This window comes from Marmota marmota, unplaced genomic scaffold, assembly GCF_001458135.2.
Source record: "Marmota marmota marmota unplaced genomic scaffold, marMar, whole genome shotgun sequence".
Lineage (NCBI taxonomy): Eukaryota > Metazoa > Chordata > Mammalia > Rodentia > Sciuridae > Marmota > Marmota marmota.
The window spans coordinates 7063074-7080181 of record NW_025999962.1 but is presented as its reverse complement, the minus strand read 5'-3'; the positions used below and the strand labels follow the sequence as shown (position 1 = coordinate 7080181).

Sequence of the window (17108 nt, the reverse complement as noted above, 5' to 3'; positions counted from 1 at the left end):
ATGCTCAACATCTCATCAGGGAAATGCAAATCCAAACATGAGATTCTACCTCATACCCAATAGAGTGGCTATTATCCAAACAACAGAGAAGGAGGAGTGGCAAGGAGCTGGGAGGTGGTACAGCACATGGCTGGAATGCACAAAGGCCTGGGTTTGATCTCCAACACCAAAAAGGAAGTCAACGTTGGTGAGGATATGAAATGAGAACCCTAGTGCACTGTTAATGGAAATGTAAAATGGTCCAGCTACTTAGGGAAAAAGCTTGGGTAGGCTCTACAAAAACAAACGATATGATCCAGCAGTCCTGCTTCTGGGTACACATCCCAAAGAATGGAAAGCAGTGGTATCTCAGAGAGACCCTCAGACACTCAGGATGACAGCACTGTTCACAGCAACTCAAGCAGCCCCACGTCCACCGACAGATGACCGGATGGACCTTGAAGACCCAGTGCCAAGTGAAATAAACCACAAAGAGACAACTATGATTCCACTTATGTGAGGCACTTTGTCAAAATCAGAGATAGCAGAACAGGGGTTAGTGGGCGAGGAGAATGTGGAGTTTCTATCTAATGGATACAGTTTCAGTTTGGGGTGAGAAGGTTCCGGAAGCAATGTGGCACACATCAGAACATACTTAATGCCTCTGAATTTATATTTACAGGTGGTCAGAATGGCAGATTCTGTTATTATATACATCTTACTTATCACAATAATGAATGTGTTACTACATAGAACTAGGCTTATTCCCTGACCCCAGTCTAGGTCCCTACTGTCCCAACTGAACACCTTCCCCTGCAGCTGCTTCACTAGACAAGGAGCCTCAGCCTCCAGCCATCACCACCTGCCACTTTCAAATACCTTCCTCTCTCGGGATTCTTGCCGCTTTAGTGACCTTTTGAGGCAGGCCACACCTCATCTGTTTTTCTGCCATTTTTTAAAATACTAGAATTCAAGGATCACCCCCTTTTCCTCCTCAGTCTCTGTTCCTGGGCAACAGCATCCCTCCCAAGGTTCGCTGTGGACACGGTGGCACCCAGAGCTCAAGCCGAGGCCTCTCCTCCTCTCGGCTCCCAGCCCAGCAAGTTCCACATCAGCAGGTTCTGGGTCACCTGCACTGGTCAGAAACAGTTCAGGCCCCACCACGAGGCCTGTACCTGAAGATGCCCCTGGGGCTTGAGAATCATTGAGCCCTTATTTTATAAACTGTCACAAACTTCGCCATTTTTTAAGTACACTGTTCTGTGGCTGAGCTCTGTGTCACCTGTCCCATTGCACTCAATCCTACCCATCAGAAAGGATTCTCCACGCTTGGTGCATGAACCCTACAGACCCACCACATCTGTACCACGGGTTCTGCCCTCTTTCCTACTGCCACCATGGAAGTCCTCACACTCCTCCCAGAAGCTGACCCCTCCACTCCAGCCACAGGGCCCTTCTCCCTAAGCTAAGGGGGTCCCTCCCCACCATACCACCTCCTGTGTGTGATGGTGCTCAGCAAACAAACTGTTGCTTTTCCCACCTGCCCTAGTTCCTTGCCCCTGCTCTGCAAGAAAACTCCCAGGGAGCGTGACCACTGGTGACAGCACAATGCTTGCTCCCCACCTCAGGTCTCAGACCTCACCCGCCTTACCCATGCTGGTTTCCAGGGTGTCATATCTTCCCACTGCTTGGCCTCATCTACTTGTCCCTCTCTTTCACAAAGGCCAGGGCTCTGGCGCCCACCCTTCCTGCTCTAACAGGCTCAAATCTCCAGACAACTGGCTACAACTGCAATTCTGGGCACCACTGATTCCAGCCCAGACCTACTGGAACCAACCACCCCAAGGCCACCCAGCTGCCTCCTGACAAGTATCTCCCCACCTGAGGCTGCACCCCACATGGCCCTGGGCAATGGCAACCTCCTGAGGCCTCAGGCCACAGCCCTAAGTCATCCTTGGCCATTGACTTCCCCACTACACCTGAGGCACAAGAACACGAACCAAAGGCCCACTCTCCAGGGCCCAGGCCCCTGCCCCTGACCGGGGTCCCTGCATGGCCACAACTTCCACAGCACTGAAGAGCCTGGGTCACACCCAACAGAACCACTCTGCTCTGGGTTGCGCACACCACCCTGGGGCCAGGAGGCCTCCTTGCCGCCCCATCCCCCACCACCCCGCTACCACCCCTAGAGCACCTAGCAGTGGCCTCATGGTGCCCTGCTTGGGGCTGCTCTTGAGCCTCTCCACGGCCACACCTCCACACCGCCCCCTCCCTCGCTGCATTCTGTCCTAACACCACCGGCTCTGGGTCCAGACATTGAGCTTATTCATTATATTTGCTGTTTCTCTCCCACCCTGGACTGAGCTCCACAAAGGTGAAAATCTCTTGCATTCACCAAGGTGTCCTGGGGGCCAAGTAAAAGGAACATTTACAGAAGGACTCCACTATCACAGCCCTTGTATAGTCCAGTGTTCAAGAAATCAATCAGTGCTGGACCCAGTGGTGCACACCTGAGTCTCAGCAACTGAGGAGGCTGAGGCAGGAGGATCAAGTTTAAGACTAGCCTCGGCAACTTAGTGAAGTCCTAAGTAACTCTGCAAAACCTTGTCTCAAAAAATAAAGAGGGTTGGGGATGTGGCTCAGGGTTAAGCGCCCCTGGATTCCATCTCCAGCACAGGAAAAAGAAAGAAGCAAAGAGAAATCAACCAAACCACCTTAAGCTATATAGATAACCTGTGAACAAAGGGAGGCTGGGGGTCCGGGCTTTACCTCCACTCTGAATGAGGATGTCAAACAGGTCATCCATCTGCTGGCTTGAGGAACTGTTTTCCTGTGGGACAAAACCAGATAAAAGGGCTGGGGCTGCAGCTCAGTGGCAGATCACTTGCCTTGCACGTGTGAGGCACTGGGTTCCATCCTCAGCACCACATAAGAATAAACAAATAAAATTAAGGCATGCTGTCCATAAACAACTACAAAAAAAAAAGATGAAAATAAAATCTAGGTCAGGGGACCCTCAGGCCTGGCCTGAGCCTAGACACCCTCACCCCAGTCCCCAAATGGGCAGCCGGACCACAGTTCTGTGGCCCAGGATCAGATGCCTATCCTGTACCAGTAACTCCCCAAGGCCTCCTGACCACAGACTGGCCTCTGCCTGTCCATCCCTCCAGGTGGTCCTAGGGTACCACCCACCCTGGCCAAGTCCTGTCATTGTCACCTGCTGTTTGGGCTGCTGGGTCACAGCCTCCTCATAGCCTGGAGGTTCTTTCTTCAGCAGAGAAGTTGGAGTCCCAAAAGGGGGCTGTGATGGGTGCTCCAGATCCATCTGGGCAGGTGGGCCAGGGGCTGGAGAGCCAGGCTGGGACAAGGGCTGGTTGGGACAATAGGGGAGAACAGTGGTTGAAGGGGAGCAGGGCTCTGGAGCTCTCCTAGAAGGGACTCCGAGCATTGGCCCCTAATCCTGCAAAGGGTCAGCACAGGCGATGGCTTCTCTGGGCTGATTCTACCCCGAGAATTCTACAGCCTTTCTCAGGGGTGGCTGTCTCCCATTCCATGGTGCCAGTTATTGTCACTTTCCCCTCCACCCCCAAGCTCTCCAAGACCTGCCCTCCTCCGCCCCAGCTACCTGAAGGGGACTCCCACTGGGCAGGCCAGGGCTGTCTGCATTCTTATTGGTCACAGTGAGGACAAGGTGGGTCCCTGTGGAGTCGGTGATGAGGGTGGGCGGGGTGACCCCCTTGAGGAGGCCAGTGCCCTGTGGGCCCAGGAGCAGCTGAGGGGTAGGGGCCACCTCCGGCTCAGGTGGCATGGCTTCCTGCTTCACCACCACAGCTGGAGGCCCTAGGGCTGGGGCACCAGTGTCTCTGTGGTTGGCAGTGGGGGCCACCAGGCCAGGGCTGAAGGGATGAGTGGTGCCTGGGGGCTGGCGGCTCAGCTGGCAGCTGGAGAAGCTCTTCTCCTGCTTCACGGGGGTGCTGGGTGGGGCCGTGGTGGAAGCGGGAGCCGGGGTGGGCTGCTGGGCCCGCTTCTCCTGCTCCAGCTGCAGCCGGAGCAGCTCCACCAGCTGCTGCTTCTGCCGGAGCATGCGCGTCAGCTCCTCGATCTGCTTGTCCTTCTCCTGCAGCATCTGGTCCTTGTCCAGACCCTCCATCTCCACACGCACGCCAGGGCTCAGGCAGCAGGGTGTGGTGCGGGGACCTTCCTCCTTCACAAGGATTTGCAGTGGTGAGGTCTGCAGGGTGAGCTGTGTCAGCGGCGATGTCACCATCTCACCAAAGGTGTCCCCAGGCGTGGAGTTCTCATCACCCGTACTGAGCAGTGAGCGCTCTGAGGGGGTGGGGGAGACTGGGGGTGTGGAACCCGTGCTGCCAAATTTGACCACACCATTACTGGTCACCGTCGCCACCACCACCTCAGCCGGGGCCAGGCCTGCTGCCACCAGGGCTGGCCCTGCACTCAGTCGGGCTGCTGGAAAGGCAACTACCACCTCGCCAGCCTTAGACAGGAGAGAGGTGGCAGCAGGAGCCTTGGGGGCTGCAGGGGCTGGGCTGGCTTGGTCTTGGTAGGCTCGCAGGCGCTCAATCAGCTCTGTCTTGGTGCCTGAGACGGGCAGTGACCGCAGCTTCAGCTCCTGCTTCAGCTCCGCCACCTGCAGGGATGAGAGTCAGGGTGGCCAGGAGCTGGGAAAGGAACAGAGGGATATGGACCCAGGCAGCAGGACAGACTGCTGAGATAGAAGGGTGAAGAGTCTTCGAGACAGGCCTCGTGCCCCTGGGCCCCTGGCCATGGCAGGCACAGACCCCGGGCTCTCCAGCAGGCCTGTGAAGCACTCTCCAGCCCTTCCCAGGGTCCTCCTTTCACCATCCTAACCACAGCAGGTGCTGGCTCAGGTGCTTCCCCCAAGCCTCCAGCATGGTGCTTGGTGCTCAGTAATACTTCACTGGATGAACTAAATTCTACAAGTGAAGAGCCTGAGCCACCCGGAAAAACAATTTCAAAATCACAGAGGTAGTGATGAGTGGCTAGGCCAGGACTTAAAACTCAGGCTAAACCCCCAAACCATGCTAGTTGTCTCCATGAGCCTCATCTTGCTGGTGTCTGGGTCAGGATGCAGGAGGGACCCACCTGATCCTGGGAACAAGCTCTCCAGGGAGAATTTGGTCATGTTTTGATGGGCACCGAAGGAGCCACTTCAAGGCCCCCAGGACATGAGCTAAGTGTGAACCCAGAGCAAACTGCAGCAGAGAACAGCAGATTCAGCGGGCACTCAGGGGCAGGGGGCTGCACACCCTGGCTGCCTCTGAGAGGCCTGCAGCCTTGGGCACGCTGCTGTCTCCCAACACCTCTGCCTGGCCCGTCATCCCAGAGGAAGAGACCCGCTGCTCACCTGCACCGCAGAGGTGCAGGAAGACATGAGGCACATGACTGACTGGTGGGCTGCTGGGGGAAGTGACCTCAGGATGTTGCCATGGCCTCAGACAGGCCCCAGGGTAGGTTCCAAGTGGCCCTGTCACTGCAGTCCAGAGCCTGGAGCCCTGTTCTGCCTCTCACAGTTGGGGTTCCTGGGCCTTGTGTCTTCTTTGTATAAAATCCAGCTCCTGTGGGAGAGGCCAGGAGGCAGGGGCTCGGGTCTGCCAGTGGAGAGGGGATGGCTTGCCACCTACCTTCATGTCGTCCAGGTTGGCTGGCAGGGCTCCCGGCTTGCCAGTCTGGGGGGTGCTGTTCTGACGTGTCAGTCCACCTGGTCCTGGAGGGCCTGATCCAGAGCCACCACTGGTGGTAGAGAGGCTGCGCACTGCAGGGGCCCCGCAGCCCCCCAGAGTCTCACCTGCTGGCCTGAGAAAGGAAGGAAAAGGTGGAAGTGAGCCAAGCCAGCATCACCACTGGCCCCTGCAGGCAGCGGCCTGAACCCCGGCTGCAGGTTTAGGATGGAGGACTGTGGGGCCCAGGCCCTGCAGGCAGACCAGGGAGGTCCTGTGTGGCACCCTCCAATGGGGCCCGGCCCTGGGGCATGGGTCTCACTTGGGCGGGGCGGGCAGGATGGTCTGGTAGCTGTAGTGCTGCTGCTGCTGGTTGAGGATCTGCAGCTGCAGAAAGAGCTGCTGCTGCTGCAGGATCTTGGCGTAGGAGGAGTCCATGGCAGGCGCCCCCTTGTCCTGCTTTTGGTCCGGAGGGATGTACTGATGGTACTTGAGCTTCTTCACCTTTGGCTTCAGCTCCTTGGCCTTCTTGCTGCGCTGCGACTTCTCGCTGGCAGACTTGGGTTGGCTTTGCTGAGGAAACAGGGGACACAGCGTTGGGGCTGGCTGGGACGGGGAGACACTGCTAAGAAAGCCCCACCTGCGCACCCCCCTCCTGTTCAACTGAGCCTCTTCAACCAACAGAGCTGCGTGGCCTGTAGGTAACCTCGACTGAACACACAGGCTCAGATGTTGCTGTGCCCCCAGGCAGAGGGTGACAAGAGGAGGCAAAACCACAGCTGGTCTGTGGAGCAAGGGCCATGCCAGAGGGGGCAGGTTAGCAACTCAGGAGGCTGAGGCCAGCCTCAGCAACTTAGCCAGGCCCTAACAACTGGAAAGACTCTGTCTCAAAATAAAAAATAAAAAAGGGCTAGGACGTGGTTCAGTGGTACAGCGCTCCTGGGTTCAGTCTGACAGATGGATGGAAGGGAGGGAGGAAAGAAGGAAGGAGAAACGGGCTCAGAGAAGTCACAGAGAGAAGCTCACAGAAAGACGTACAGTGACCATCTTGATCTAGCCAGGACCTGGATCATGACCCTGTTTATATCCCAGAAGCTCCCAGCTGGCACAGCCAGAGATCCACAAGGGTCAGTGGATAGAGGCTGACCAAGAAGGGCCAGCAGGTCATGCTTGGAAGGCCTGTCCTTAGAGCAGGGAAGGCAGAGATGGAGGACAGCAAGAGTAAGCAGGGGAGAGCTGAAGGGTGTGGGGAGCCAGGAAGTGTCTGAGCAGAGGGCAACAGCAGGGTCAAGACCAAGCAGGAGCAGCTGAGGTCTCAACCAAGGTGGCAATGTAACACAAAAGGTTGGGTGAAGGTGATCCACTAAGGCATGAACACAGAACATGAACGTGTGTGGGTGAGGAGCCAGGGCTGGGAGGAGGAGAGCACAGAGGGACCACTCATATGCAAATGTGTGGTGGTCAAACGAAGACCACAGGGTGTCTTGAGGAGCAAGCTTAAGAGAAGAGCTGGGGGTGGGAGTGGGGGGGCTGTGACATCAGCAAGGGTAAGAAAGAGAGCAGAGGTTTGAGAGGGCTCTGACAGGCGTCAGCTGAAGCTGGGAAGAGAGGTGGCTGACTGCTCCTTCAGCCTGGGATAGAAGCTGGAGCGCAGGCCACAGGAGCTGGGGGACAGCCTCCAGAGGTGACACACAGCCATGCACCAAAAAAGGCAGGACTGGGGGTATCTCCCTGGGAGGAAGGCAGCCGCCAGGGCTCAACAAAAGCCTAAGAATGAAGACAAGGTAGCCTCCAGGATGTGTTGGCCTCTCCTGAGACTTGTGGCCAGGGGAGCTGCAGGTGGCTAGGGGTGGTCAAGCTACGTGCAGGGTCTGTGGTGAGGATGGAGCCTAGAGAAGAGGAAAGGACAGGACAGAAAGCAGGAGAGGAAAGCAAGTTGGGGGTAGAGCCCCCTAAATCCTGGAAGTCGGGGGGTTCTGCAGGGCTGCAGGACCCAGGGTGGCCCTCCCTACTGCCGAGTTTACAGGAGGCTTCTGTGCATGCAAGGCCAGCAGTGTCCTCCATCCTCCCTCCTTCCCTCAGGTCAGGTCTTGGAAAAAGAAAACCAACAGCAACAGGGCCAGCCACAGGCCTATCCTGAAGCACAGGGCTCTCTGATGCCACAGGCACTGCGGAGTGAGGAGGTAGAGTGTGGGTGCCTCTTCATGGATGAGAGTGGGAACAAGAGCCGAGGAGCCGGCCCGGCTAGCACACTGTGGTTTACAGTGGCCTGTCCCCCACCCCCCACTCAGGCTGGAGGGGAAGCCCACTGTGTTAGAGGATGGACATTTACCTGTGGTGCTTAGAACTGGGTCTCGGGAGGTGATTAGGGTTAGACAAGGTCATCTGGGTGGGTTCCTGACTAGACCCTGGTGACTTCGTCAAGAAACACCAGGACACATGTGTGCGCTCTCATCTCTCACCATGCAATGCCCTGACTGCCCTGGGACTCTGCCAGCACCAAGGCCAACACCAAATGGCCTTAGACCTTCCAGTACCTGAGCTAAAATAAACCTCTCCTCTTTATGACGCAGCCAGTCTGCAGCAAAGGCCGTGCTCACCAGCACTGCGCCTCCAAGCAGCACCATAGGTGAGAGACCCGGAGGGTACGTCCAGACTCCCTCAGGCACCTTGGTAGAGGACATGTGCTCCACCCCTGCAGCTGTCCCCATAGCTAGAATGAGGTCACCACAGGGCTCTGAGGGGCATGGGGAAGGGGATGGTACAACTGCTAGCATAACTGTACCTTAATGAGCGTGGGAGTGGACTTGGCAGTGGGGACAGCAGTTCCATTGGTGAGGCTGGGGGGCAGCAGAGGCGGGGGAGGCAGAGGAGGCTGCTCTGACAAGAAAAGCGTTTCTCCAGAATCCGGGCCCATAGGGAGTTGAGAAAGAACCTGAAAGAGGAGGGGAAGTGAGGACATCAGCACCTCCAGGTAAAGCGTGCCCAGCCCACCTTGCCAGCAATGGGGGTGGCAGCCACCTCCTCAGACACCATCGTGGCCAAAGGGCAAATGATGGGCCAAGACCAGGGGAAAAAGAACAAGCGTGACCAGCCTGGTGGGGTGGTGGCGTCTTGCTGAACCAAGTGCACTGGGGCCAGGAGGCACTGAGAAGGAGTGATTGGGGTGGGGGGGGGGGCAGGGAGGTTGTGCGTCTACAGGAAAGATGGCCTGCCCCGCTGGCCCTCTCTAGGGCCCAAGGTTGCTCAGGCTGCCAGAGTTGGAGGGCCACTGTCAACACCTCCCTCCTCACCACTGGAAACCCAAGCAACGAGTGCCCAGACTACCAGGCAATACCCTTTGGCTCCCCTGTGTCAGAGCAGGAGCCACCTATGTGGCCTAGGGGACAGCTTACACTACACAGCCCCCAGAAGTGTGGGGAAGCAGCAGTGTCTGGGAGTGGGCAAGCTTACCTGAGTGGGGGACATGGAAGTGGCACTGGGCAGTGGTTCGCTGACTCGGGCCTCCAGGGGTGATGGCACTGACCCTTGGGACTCATGGCTGGCAGGCTGCTCAGGGGATAAGGCGTCACTGCTGTCCTCATCAAAGGAAGAGCTGTCTGCTACTTTCGGGTAATTCACCTGGCCCACTGAAACCAAAGCCAGAGTCAGATTCCACTGTGGTCCCCACAATAGCTGGACAGAAAGAAAGGCTGTCCCAGCAGAGGGCCTGACCCTTCACCCATGATGCAGACAAACAAAGGGAGACTGGCATCACTCTGCCTTCTTTGGTGCAAGAGAGCGTGAGGAAGGTCAGGGCCAGGAGTCTGAAACAGACTGGCAAAGGCTTCTGAGGCCCTTGTGGTACTTCCTTGGGCTGAAGGAAGCCTTAATTTTGAGTCTCTTGCTTGTAACTGTACCCTGTGTTCAGTTTTCAAAGTCAAACCCTTTGCTCATCCCTCCAGCCTGCTCCACCCTGGAAGATGCAGGCTGCCTCCTGGCCTCATCCACATCCCATTGTGGGGTGTACTTTACCCTATCCTACGGCCACACAGTTCTGCCCCCCATGATCATAGCATACAATGAGGCCCTGTGTCTGTCAGTGCGGGGCCACAGAGTTCAAGCGACAGCCTTCTCAGGGCTGACTCAACTCCCCAAAGGCCAAACAAATACAGGGAGCTCGGCTCTGAAGTCAGAGTGGAGGGCATCCTAGGTGGGCAAGCACCTGCAGTGAAAGAGGATCAGCAGAAGTAGGGTGGCCCCTTTAGAGGTCAGTGACCCTCAGAGACCCAGCGTCTGGCAGCAAAGGTAGCAAAAGAAACATGCTGTTGCCCATAACTGCCCTGGCTGGACCCAGGACCACATAGCACCACAGTGTATACATGTCATCTCAGAGCTGCTGGGAAGTGGGGAAGGACAGCTCCGCATGGCGCTCCTGATCCACAAGGCCCAGCGTGGGTATCTCAGACCACAAGAGGAAGGAAAGAGGGGGACAGAGGCAAGGAGGGTATTTCAAGCGTCATGTCACAACTACCACCTCAATGCGGTTGTGGGAAGAGGTGCGTGGCAGGTCAAACTCGTCAGCTGCCCACACAGGAGGAACTAAGGCGTGGAGAAAGCAGGGTGTGGGGCCTGTCAGGCCTTGGGAGATGTGCTATGGTGGGAAGACCTCAGATGAGGAAGAGGAACAAGCCTCGATGGCTCAGGCTGGGTTTGTCTGGGCGTGAGGCTCCCAGCAACCTCTTCCTCTCCAGGGCCACGGACTGAGGCTCTCTCCTACCCTGGACCTGGGAGGACACAGCTGAGTTGCTCCTTGCTGGCCAACTACAGTAATGGGCCAGGAGAGCAATGCCCAGAGGGCGGGAGCTTGCCGACCACCTGCGCATTGCACCAGTCATACATTTAGACTTTCACAAGCTCTCACTTCCAGGGTGGAGATCTGCTGTGGGGCAGCAGCTGCATGGAGTCTAGCATGTGGCTATGGTGACCTGGCCCAGATAATCTGCAACTCCCATGGGACTAGTGCAACTGGAGGAAGCTGCAGGGATGCTGGGGAGGAGTAAGGCTTCGGCAGGCCAGAGCCAGGCCAGACTCTGTTGTCCTCTCTCCTGGACAACACTGGGGGCAGGCACTGGGGGCAGAGTCAGGGTCCCTGACCTCTGAAGGCTTGCTTCAGCGGCCTGGAGTGGAGCAGATGCTGTGCTGAGGAAGTGCAGAAGCCAAGGACATGCTGGGGAGAGCCCCGGGAAGACTTCCTGGAGGAGTGGGCTTGGCATGAATGCTAACGACCCCTGTGGGTGGCCTTCCAAAGGAAAGGCATGTGAAGGTGCGCGTGGAGGGGGACCACAGCCTCCTCTTAGCAGGCCTCCTCTCCTGTCCGCAGGCCTCCTCTCCTGTCCTCAGCCCTGCTTCTCCTACCAGAACCAAACCTCTACCTGGATGCAGGGTTCAATTTCCTCTGAGCTGGCATAAGAAATCACTTATTTATACACTGGTCTTCTCGTGTCAAGACTGGATTTTCTAAAAGCACAAATCCTACCACATCCATCTCCATAGTCTCAAGACTGCTCAGGCCGGGCATGTTGCTGAGTCTGGGCTGCGAAGTCCAGAACCGGCCTGGCCACCCAGAAGCCTGCAACCAGGGACTCTGAGGTGCCTGAAGAGGAAAATATTGAGATGAGGGAGGAAACATGCAGGGGAAAAAAAAGATCAGTGAACTCTAAGGGCTCCTATGTCAAATGGAGAAAGGAGTATCAGGTCCAGGTGGGCCAGCATGGCAGCTGCCACTGCCACAAAGTTCAAGTAGACTGGAAAGACCACCCACCTCCAGAGAGGCAGTGAGGGGGAAGTGGGAGAAGCTGCAGATCCACCTCTGTAAAATAAATTCTTGGGCAAGATTTGATGGGCGCTGGGAGGGTGGTGGGTCCAGAGGAGATAAGGACTCCAACCCCTCCCACCAGCCCTGCCCTGGGCCTCCCTTCCATCTGGCCACTCGTCTGTATCCTTTACACCCTTCATAATAAACCAGTAAATGTAAGTACTTTTCCAAGTTCTTGAGATGTCCTAACCAATTATCAAGTTCCAAAAGCGGGGTCATGGGAACTGTGATTATAACCTGTCCATCAGAAGCACAGGTCACAATCTGGGTCTTCCAATTAGGACCTGAAGTAGGGGCAGTCTATGGAATTGAGCCCTTAACCTGTGGGACCTCATACCAGGATACAGTGTCAGGATGGAAGTGGAACACAGGCCACCTAGTTTGTGTCCACTAAGATGCCGGGTGTGATGAAGAGCAAGCCACCAGGACACCCTAACCAGAGGAGAGAGATGGCTCTTCCTTTCCCTATGCAGAGTCGAGCCTGCGCTCCTGCACTGCACATCCTAGCCTCCGCCTAGACACCCTCTCTTCTAGCTTCTTCTCACCCCAGGGGCTGCTCTCCCTGCCTATCCTTTCCTCCCCTGTCCTGCCTCCTCCTAGTGGCACTTCCTGCTCTTCTTCTAACCCCGAGGAGCCTGTGTCCCCTTCAGTACAGCTTCTGCCTCTGCCCTGGGTAGGAGCTCTGTAGGGACAGAGGCTGGGCTTCCCTGTGAGACTGCAGTGCTAGAGCCCAGGACACTGCTTGGGTCCCTCAGTGCTTGTTAAATGAAATATCTGAGGAAAGGGCCAGACTCTGGGAAGAATTTTCACTAATAAAAATAATAAGGAACTAGGTACAGTGGCACCCACCTAGCCCCAGCTCCTTGGGAGGATGAGGCAAAAGGATCACAAGTTCTAGGCCTGTCTGGGCAACTTAATGAAACCCTATCTCAAAATTAAAAAAAAAAAAGAAAAGAAAGAAAGAAAGAAAACAAGCCATGGATATAGCTCAGTGGTAGGAGTACTTGACTAGCATGCATAAAGCTCTGGGTTAAAACCCAAGGACCATAAGAATATGAAGAATAAGGAGGGAGGAGGAGGAAGAGGAGGAGAAGGAGGAGGAGGAGGAGGAGGAGGAGGAGAAGCAGCAGCTGGGGTGTAGTTCAATGGCAGAGTGTTTGCTTAGCATGCTTGAGACAGCGGATTCCATCCCCAACCCTGGAAGAGAAGGAAGAGGAAGGGAGAGTGAGAGGAGAGGAACAAAGAGGAGAGAAGAGGGGAGAAGAGAAGAAAACTCAACAGTAAGGTACAGGTTTCTAATTCCTGATCTCTCTACATGTCGATTCTGGCACTTACTAAATTATCATAGGACCGAAAAGGCCCCTGAGTTCACAGACACAAAGAGTGATGGGAAGCCCCTCTGTTACTTATCTTTGTGTGGTCCTAATCCCTGCGATACCTGACACCTGCTTCTTAGGCTCTCAGGCTCTGTGCCACCCCACCTGAGGCTACTCAGGAAGTCTGCAAGCAAGAGCCAAAAGCAGGACTCCGCCTCAGGCTCTCCCTTCCCTTGTGCATCCCTGCTGCGATCATGGCGCACATGGTGGCCTGCGCCTCCTCACCAATGATGGCTTCCTTCAGGCTGGACTCAACAGGCAGGATGTTCTTCTCCACCAGCTCCATGGGCCCAGGCCTCTGTGCAATCTTTTCATTGAGGTCATCGGCTAGTCTGGCTCTCTTCAGCTTTAGCTGCTTGGCCTGGAGGGAAGGCTCAGCCGAGGTCTCTGCCCACAGGAAAGAACAGGGTGTGGGAAGAGGAAGAGAATCCCTGGTTCTGCTTTGGAAGCCCCAGGGTGCAGGAGTGGAGACCACCAGAGCAGAAAGCATTATAAAGGCATGAAGGGTGGCATGGCTTCGAGTGTCACAAGGTCAACTATAACCAGGCCAGGCCAGGCCAACCCAGAGGACATTCTAAGGTGGAGCTAGAGACAAAGGGGCACAGATGATGCAAACATTTTGCTCTCCCTCAAACCTGGACCAGGGGGCATAGTGTCTTTACCTGCAAAATATGGGATTCAGACTCGAAAAAGTCTTTCTGTCCCCCAAAATAGCCCCAAATAAACAAATAAAAAGTGAACATATTTATGCTGTTTCCAGAAAACTCGGGGAAACACATGGCTGGGCCAGGCAGGGCACAAGGAGCACACCCTCTTCAACTGCCCCGGTCACAGGTACTCAAGTAAGTGCCAGTGAGCAAAGCAATGAATGAAAAGAGAGAAGGCACATTCTAAAAACTGACTTTGGAGGACAGAGAGGGTCTTCCCTGGTAGAGAGAAGGATGGTGGGACAGAGGCCAAGCACCCTGACAGAACGTGACTGCTTCTTGGGTACATCCAAGAAGCCCGTGGCAGCCCCCACAGCACTACTGTCTGACTGTAGGAAGCCTCTGCCTGCCTCCTGCCAGTAGAGATGGGCAAGGGTAGAAGGCAGGCAGAAGAAAGCACTAGCTGAGTGGGAACACAGCAAGGGAAAGGAGCATCTCCAACCCACACACCTTCCAAAATGTGCATCCTGACCAGCTCAGACCTCTCCGGCCGGGAACGAATCTTCCGTTTCAGATAGTCCTCTGTCTACAGAGAGAACACATCAAGAAACTCTCAGGTCCAGGTCATGAACTTACGGTGTGAACAGGACCACAAAGTAAGTCCTGGCCATAGTGACTGCTGGTGGCCACCTCTGCAGCCCCCACGACCTCTACTTGGTGACTGCAGGGTTCTGAAACACAGGGAGTCATGGGAGGCTCAGCAGCTTCCAACTGTGCCTGCCAGGAGCACCATTCTTTAAGACCACTGGTTTCAGAGGCTGGATTTTGTGATATACATATTAAAAAATTATTACTCATACTATCATAAAAGTAATATGTTCATCAAATAAAATTAAGAAACTAAAACAACAACAAAAACTTCTAAGCACCCACTGTTAGTATTTTGGGATGATTCTAGTCATTCTTTCATGCTGAAGATAAATTTGATTTTGTAGAGCTATAATCATACTGAATATAATTTTATGACCTGTTTCAAAAAACTCAGCATTCTGTGATCTCATGAGCACTTTCAACTCATTCTGAATGACTACCAAATCAATACTAATTTTGATACATGGTATCACAGCTCTAGTTCCTCAAAGTCCAATGTCTTCATTTCTGCATTTATTAGACCGGGTGAACTAAATCATTACCTCAACATCCACAGAGCCAACATGTGGGCTGACTTAGATCTGACTCCAGAGACTATGCTTTAACTTCCATACCAGCATTTTCAAACTACAGATTAAGACTGGTAGTGAGTCAGACCAGCATAAGACACGACAGGACCGGACAGGGTAGAATACAGTACAAAATATCAGGCACACTGTATGTATAGTAAGGGTTAAGGCTGGTCCTTGCCTTGCCCGTTTGCTGCCTTGGTGCTCTCCTGGGCCCATCCCGAGGGGCTGAGTTCTCCAAGAGATGGTTTAAGTGGCTCTGGGCTCTGGGTCTAGCACTAGCAGTGGTATTGCCTCAGCAGCTGCAGAGAATGAAAGAGCAGGAGTAGGGTTCTCCACCTATTCACAGACTCAGAGGAGGTGCATTTTGTAAGCCACCTCAAGCTCTGAATGGTAGCCCAGGTGGAGGTGAATGCCATACTAATTACAAAAATGTCTGCAGGACCTTCCAGGTTGGTGAACTCATGTAGGTGCTGGGAGGGCGACTCAGTCCCTTCCCACATACCTATGCATCTCTTCCAACAACAGTAAACGTATTAATAATACCAAATGGCTGAAGCCTGCCTACCTAGAAGCTATTTAGGACTGGGTTAAAAGGAACAAGGTTCCTGATGGGAAAGGAAAGAACCAGTTTGCCTTAGATGCAGAATGTAAAGACAAAGACTTGGCAGCTGATACCATGAAAAACACTCATGACCACTGGAGAGCATGAGTGGCTGAGCAACTGATGAAAAAGGAATCACTCACGAGAGGTGAACAGTGTATCAACCCCTCCCGCTGTGACCTGACACTGCTACAGCCACCAGACATGCCTCATAGCCACCACCCTGCACAAGAGCCACAGATATGGTAAGGGTGCTACCACTTAAAGAATGCATGGAACCCTATAGCCGGACACAATGGCACACTCCTGTAATCTCAGCAGCTCAGGAGGCTGAGGCAGGAGGATCTCAAGTTCAAAGCCTGCCTCAGCAAAGGCAAGGCACAAAGCCACTCAGTGAGACCATGTCTCTAAGTAAAATACAAAATAGGACTGGGGGTGTGGCTCAGTGGTCAAGTGCCCCTGAGGTTCAATCCCTGGTACCAAAAAAAAAAAATGCATGGAACACAGGCTGACAGTACTCAGCATCTTATTCAAATGCAAAAGTGGCAGGTTTCAAAGCTTTGAGTTGTTAGAACTTATTAAAGCAAGTTCTGCTGTAATCAATCCAATAGACTCATTTTTTAAATCTCAACTAAGATAATTTTTAGTATATGCTTAAATATAAAAGCAATTACTGTAATCTGGAAATCATTTGTGAACAGATGCGCAAGATTATTGAATGAACACGTTTACATGTATTAGGAAATAAAATTACTTTGCTAAAAAAAAAAAAATTGGAATCCACAGAACAAGGTTTGCGTGAGCTCTGCAATACTAGATGGATAATGTGGCTAACCTCCCTTGGCTGCATCTAATGAAATAAGGGTAATAGCAAGGGGATATTGTGCGTGCTGTGATCCCAAGAGGCTGTGAGAGGAGGATCACAAATTTGAGGCCAGCCTGAACAATTCAGCAAGACCCTGTCTCAAAATAAAAGAGAAAAGGGCTGCATGCAGCTGAGTGGGGAAAAACAAAAGAGGACAACGGCATGTGATCCATGGAGCTGATGTGAAGACGAACAATAAATGGGTTTAACCTCACGTACAGAAGCGCTTGATAGGACAGCAGCCGTCCTAATCAGTGTGTGTCCACCCTACACAGAGCTGTTGGCTGGGGGCGGGGCGGGGGTGCACACAGGCAAACCTTCTGACCCTTTCTCCCCAGTGGACCTTCCACTGCTCCCACAAACAGTGCAGTTTGTTACTGCTTTGGTTCCCAACACCCACGACCTCATTCTTTCTATTCACTAAGAATTAATCACAATTTTCTAAGGTAAAAAATAGTTTTAATCTTAGGGGCAAATATTTTAGACTCTAAGAGAGGTGTGGTTCTCCCCATAGGAAGAAGGGTCTCTTTCCTTGACTTAATGTAAAAGAAAAAAGTAAAAGGAGTGGGATGGGAAGCACATTCTGGTGACTTCCTCATCTCTGCCCACACTGGGCAGGAGGATATTCCCCAGGGGCCGCTGGGGAACTGAAACTGAAGGGGACAGGGACACAAGTGAGGTGCTACAGCAGGAAACCTAGGCTCTGAGCCACCTGCTTCTGCTTTTCAAAGGGTGCAAATGGACACTGGCTGCTCTGGGGCAGGCAGAGACCAGGGAGGCTTCCTTGGGGCATCTGTCCTGCAAGGGTGGGGTAGTGCATCCTGGACATAGGAGGTTGTGTGACTATACTGGTGTCTATCA

At 54.0% G+C, this 17108-nt stretch overlaps 1 protein-coding gene across 5 annotated transcripts in view; it reads right to left on the bottom strand.

Annotated features, from left to right (window-relative positions):
• Mrtfa (myocardin related transcription factor A) overlaps window positions 1-17108 on the bottom strand; it is a 136765-nt gene that overhangs the window by 2314 nt on the left and 117343 nt on the right. For all 5 annotated transcript variants that reach the window (XM_048803099.1, XM_048803103.1, XM_048803101.1 and 2 more), the window contains 9 exons: window positions 14069-14144; window positions 13137-13298; window positions 9132-9307; window positions 8464-8613; window positions 6001-6251; window positions 5643-5814; window positions 3605-4627; window positions 3197-3349; window positions 2749-2809 (listed from right to left, as the gene is read on the bottom strand). In XM_048803099.1, coding sequence (XP_048659056.1) covers window positions 2749-2809; window positions 3197-3349; window positions 3605-4627; window positions 5643-5814; window positions 6001-6251; window positions 8464-8613; window positions 9132-9307; window positions 13137-13298; window positions 14069-14144 — 2224 coding nt within the window. The remainder of the gene's footprint in view (window positions 1-2748; window positions 2810-3196; window positions 3350-3604; window positions 4628-5642; window positions 5815-6000; window positions 6252-8463; window positions 8614-9131; window positions 9308-13136; window positions 13299-14068; window positions 14145-17108) is intronic.